General features: G+C 41.1%; 1 protein-coding gene across 1 annotated transcript in view; it reads right to left on the bottom strand.

Annotated features, from left to right (window-relative positions):
* Positions 1-974: 974 nt before the first annotated feature.
* LOC103811579 (non-histone chromosomal protein HMG-14B-like) overlaps positions 975-5,605 on the bottom strand; it is a gene marked incomplete at its 5' end in the record, with an annotated part of 5,114 nt that continues 483 nt past the window's right edge. Inside the window, 2 exons of the mRNA XM_009084562.1 lie at positions 975-1,700; positions 2,908-3,039. Of these exons, the coding sequence (XP_009082810.1) occupies positions 1,653-1,700; positions 2,908-3,039 (180 nt within the window). The remainder of the gene's footprint in view (positions 1,701-2,907; positions 3,040-5,605) is intronic.

Below are 5,605 nucleotides of genomic sequence, written 5' to 3'. Positions count from 1 at the left end.
AATTGGCACTGTGTAAAAGGAGGTGATAAAGGTTATTTTGGAGTATTTGCCTGCAAGTTTATCACTCATTTAACTGATTTTGCCTTGCCCAAACCAGAGTGAAAAGAATGTCATGGGACTGTGTAGTGTTACTACTCCAGTAAAGCAACAAATAAGGTAACTGGAAGGGGAATTGCAGGGGGAAGGACTAGGAAAAGGGTCATAAATTTCCAGTTTTGAAATATCCCAAGAACTTGGAAGCACAAGCCACTACCAAAGCCTGATGTGCTCTGCAGGGAACACCTGTGGTGGGGTGGACCTGGAACTTGCTGTGGTCCAGTGCTGGAGGACATCCTATATATAAACTATAGAGAATTTAAACATTGTTTAAATATTGAGCAGGTAAAAATGGTAAAATTTGTTCTGAAATCAAAGTATCGATGAAGAAAATGAGTTAAGAGGTGAAACTCATGTTTTTAAAAGTAACTGTAGGACGGCTTGAAAAAGTGCAGAGGAACCAGATCCTGTGCTTGCAGGTGTTACCTCAGAGCATAAACAAGTTCTAGTCAAGGGGTAAAGGAAAAGAAACAAAGAACAAACGTTACTGTTTGATCTTGACTCCTCCCCAGACAAGGCTGGGTCGCATCTGATAAGGACTAATTATTGGCTTTTTTGAAGGTAACAGCAGCAGCACAAAGTTCTCAGGTCTTCAAACTGGAAATTCATATTAACACTGCAGTTTTCCCCTGCCTGCATTACCCCCTAGATCTTAAAAAGTACATTTTTAACACCCTCAAGAACAGTTAAAAATCAGAATTCCACCAGTTCAATTGTGCATTGTCACAGTCAATGGAAGAGCTACAGAAATGTCCTTTCATAATCAATTTATTTGGCTTTTGTGATCACAAACACTATCAACAATTTTACAATTGTTTTTATTCACATAAGTTTTCTTTTTAAATCTAAAAACTAATTGTGGTGGTGTTGGATTTTTTTCCTAGGACTATTTCAACTATTTTTCATTTCATCTTTTATCCTTTAAAACCAGATGTGAAGTTCCAGTATCTCAAATATTGACATAACAAAGTTATGTCTCCCAAGGAGAAACTTTTCCTTAGTATTTCAAGATAGAAAATAAAAGCTTCCAATCTTTCCCATCACAGCTACAAAGTTGTTGGAAGAAAAAAAATAAAGCTGCAACTACCAAAAAAATAACTTTGTCACAGATGTACATCACTCAGCAAGGAATCCAACACTAGGGAGCAGTTTTATTAGATAAGCAACTCTACTGATGGTACAACCATAGAGAAAAATAACTACAATGTTAAGACATCCTCAACACATCATTATGAATTTCAAAGTCTGATCTGTGTTATGCTTCATTGAATAGGATAGAAAACTGTCCCTCACAGCCTAACCAAGGCCTCAGAGCCCTCTCCATGTAACATGCCATTAATTTCTGGTTTCATAGAAAACAGACAACCAGTACATGATTTTACCACTTTAAAAAAAGCATTTACACTTATCTAAATATGTAAAAAAATGGGTTGAGTTGGGATTCTCTCCTTTTTAAAAATGTGTTTTCTAGAACTACTAAAAAACTTGCATTTACAAAATAGTTGATAAAAATATTCCTCTGAATTGTACAAGAAGAAAGGGTTATGGACCAGATGTTACTCAGGCTTCACTTCTTTCTCTACTGCTGCATCAGGTGTCGGGGCCTGGAAAGGAGACAGAAAACAAACACTTCAGTGCAGGAAGTTTCTAAGTGGCTCAGACTTAGTTTGGAGTGGGTTTAATGCCCCCAAATGGCATACAGAACAACCCTGAGCTGTTTGCACAGACTGTGCCTCACAAATTGGTGCCATGTCTGCTTATTCCTCTTGGATCATGACCTGCTAACCCAACCTGTCTCAAAAAAGCCTCCTCAGATCCATCAGTGTGGATTTCAGGAGGCTGATGTTGTTCCTAAACAAACACCGCAAAGAATTTTAATTTCAATTTTCATGACTGTCTTTATGACAGGAGGAGCTTTAGCTTTCACTAAGCTAAAAGCCCTGGATATGAGGTGTTTAGAAGAGACATTAGAGATACACTTCATGCATTTAAATTGCAGTGCAGCACTGTTAAAATACCCCCAAACTAAGACTCAGAAACAGAACACAGTAATGTCCAACAGAACAGACTCTGCCTCTGCCTCTCTTAGGCTTTGGTTTTGTAATAAAGCTGAAATTTTGGCTGGTGTGACCACCATAAGTGCAGAATTCACCACCCACTCCTTACAAATTTACATAATCTCTGCACCAGTGTGTCTGCAACAGAGTCCAGGTGAGAAAAGCTGCCAGATTTCACTATCCCTGGTATTGCTCAAATGCCACATACACAAATCAACAAGACCAAATGATGTGATTGTTATAATGCCAAAAAGTTCAGCCAACTGAACAATTCCTAGTTTACAGCACAACTTTTTCACAAAGCTCACAAAAAAGTTGGCAAATGACAAACTGTTACCACAGAGTAAATTATCTTGTTCACTCCAGGACCATCCTGGACCTTCTCTGCTGCCTAAAACCCAAATCATACTTTTCTTCTACGTGAAGGTCTCTGCACACTGATGGATCAGTGGGACAGAATTCACACCATTTTGCCTTTAAAAATATTGATTTTGCAATGCAAAAAACCAACAGGAAGTGTGAATCACACATTTAAATTCAGACTCGTCTGACTCTGATCAGCACAGTCCACTGAGCTTGTGAACATGAGTGAAGCATATCACAGAAACCTGAGACCAATTCTAAGCCTGTTTTCCCCTCAAAACTCTTTCAGTGACAAGAAAGTGAGTTATTAGATTGGTCAAAAAACCTTCTGTAGCAAGAAGGAACTTCTCTTCCAGTAAGAACACCCAAACCCAACCCCTCTCACCTTTACCTCCTCAGTTTTAGCCTCCCCATTCTCTGCAGGCAGGTTGTCCTTTGTCTGGTCTTGGTTTGTCTCTTCTGTCTGTTTTCCTTTAGGGCCCTTTTTCCCCTTGGATTGAGCTTTCTTGTCCTCAGATTTATCCTACAATGAAATCCATTTCCAGTAAGTAAATTATTGGTAAACTCAGAAGATAACAAAAGCACAGAAAAATCAAGATGGACTTTCTAAGCTACCAACAACCCATGGAGCTAATACATGGTTCAACTGCCAAAAAAAGTTTTCCAAACTATATATACACAAACAAATCACAGTTTCAGAGAGTAAAATGAGAGCAACAAACCCGAATGAGAAGATAAATACATTTTAGCGGCTAGACAGAGCAATTTGTACCTGGTGGGAAAACAGCAATGCAATTCCTTGTTTTATAAGCACAGATTAATTCAAACACACTTTTTCTTTCTGATATTGACAGGCAGGAATTTTAGTGACCAAACTGAAGTAAATTTATCACCTAGAAGTACCATTTTCAGTGTATCTTGATCACATACTGTTAAATGGGCTGGGAAAATGCATTTGTTCAAGAGCTACTTCATATAAATATATAATGCATCCTCCCAGACATTCCTTACAGCAACCAAATACTCCAAAGTTTGCCTGTCCTCCAGCTGATCCCACTACTTACAACATAATCAGCATTACATGAATGCAACACACAGATTTCTGTGTTTTCATTGTCAAAATACATATTTTTTTCATTAACATTTCTTTAAAAAAGCCCACCAATAATTCCATAATGAGCAAAGTTCTCCCAACTGGAAAAAAATACTGTCAGGGAAGGTTTGAAAAGTGACAGGGTTGATGGGAAAAAAGTGTGTTTTGATGGATCAAATACAGAAAGTAAATAAATAATTTTTAAATCTCTCTTTGACTGGTAATTAACAGCTAAAAGAAGTTACATGCAGCAAAGCACTATCATGTGTATCAGTCAACATCGACCGCAGCAGGAAGAATTAGATGCACCTCAGACACTGGAAAAAAAAGAGAATTGCAACTGAAGTAACATTGGGAAGATTCCCCAAATTCTTTGGGCTTACAACCTTGAGAGTGGGAACACAGTGATCCTCAAACCACTGGAATGGAGGTGCATTCCTGGTACATAACTGTCCAGTAGGATTAATGCAGTGAAAACATCAGAAAGTCTGCAAAGCAGAGCTCTGTTAGGGAAATCAGAGAATCATGGAATGGTTTGGGCTAGAAATGACCTTAAAGATCATCACACCCCACCCCCCTGCCCTGGGCAGGGACACCTCCCACCAGCCCAGGCTGCTCCAAGCCTCATCCAACCTGGCCTGGAACACTCCCAGGGATGGAGCAGCCACAGCTGCTCTGGGCAACCTGTGCCAGTGCCTCAGCACCTCACAGGGAGGGATTTCTTCCCAATATCCAACCTACCCCTACTCTCTGTCAGTGTGAAGCCATTCCCTCTTGTCCTGTCACTCCAGGCCCTTGTAAATAGTCTCTCTCCATCTTCTTTGCAGGCTCCTTCAGGTGCTGGAAGACCACAATTAGGTCACTCCAAAGCTCTTAATCCATACATCCAAAAGAAAAGCTTATGATCACGAAGGAACACTTAACAGCAAATACAGCAGGAAGCCAACATACACAGAGCTGGGGTTAATACTCCCAAGAAACAAAGAATTTCACATCTCAGTTATTGGCACTGTGAAGGCTGTACTGAAAAATGTAAAGATCACACTAACCCAAGCTTTCATGCACACACAAAGACCTGAAAGTTTGACTACATGAATGGAAACTCAAGTGTTTTTTAGTGGTTCGTAAGCTATTTTCCCCCGTCCTAACACACTGTTTTAAGATGTGAGTATACATTATTTATCCCCTTCTGTTATAGTGGTGAACTACAATCCTATGTACAAAATCACAGACTCATTGATGCTGGAAAAGACCTCCAAGATCCTCAAGTCCAACCTGTGACCCATCACTAGATGTCAACTAGAGCAGAGCACTAAGTGCCACATCCAGCCAGGATTCCTTGAACACCTTGAACACCTCCAGGAATGGTGATTCCACCACCTGCTTGGACAGCTCCTTCCAATGCTTGACAACCCTTTCCATGAAGAAATTCTTCCTGATATCCAACCTGAAGCTCCCCTGGCACGGCTTGAGGCTACATCCTCTCATCCTGTCACGAGCTGCCTGGGAGTAGATGCTGAAGAAATTCCTCCTGATGTACAGCTGCTTCAACATCAAGCAGTTCCACCCACTCCCAAACTACCATCTAACACACATGGATCAGTGCCCACATTTCCACGCAACACTTGGAGCTTAACCAGGATGGAACTACACACGCAGTGGCCGAATGCACCTGTAGATAGTAGCAGAAGCACCTTAAAATGATGCCTCAGTAAGTAAGTGTTCAATAAATGAGTGTTCCCACAAGGAATTGATCAAGAGGACCAATGGTATCCTGGTCTGGATCAGGAACACTGTGGTCAGCAGGACCAGGGAGGTGATTCTGCCCCTGCACACAGTGCTGGTGAGGCCACACCTTGAATCCTGTGCTCAGTTCGGGGCCCCTCAGCTCAGGAGGGACATTGAGGTGCTGGAGCAGGTGCAGAGAAGAGCAACGAGGCTGGTGAAGGGACTGGAGCACAAGTGCCATGAGGAGAGGCTGAGGGAGCTGGGGGTG

This window comes from Acanthisitta chloris, unplaced genomic scaffold, assembly GCF_000695815.1.
Source record: "Acanthisitta chloris isolate BGI_N310 unplaced genomic scaffold, ASM69581v1 scaffold29081, whole genome shotgun sequence".
Taxonomy (NCBI): Eukaryota; Metazoa; Chordata; class Aves; order Passeriformes; family Acanthisittidae; genus Acanthisitta; species Acanthisitta chloris.
This window is presented reverse-complemented; position numbering and strand designations above follow the sequence as displayed.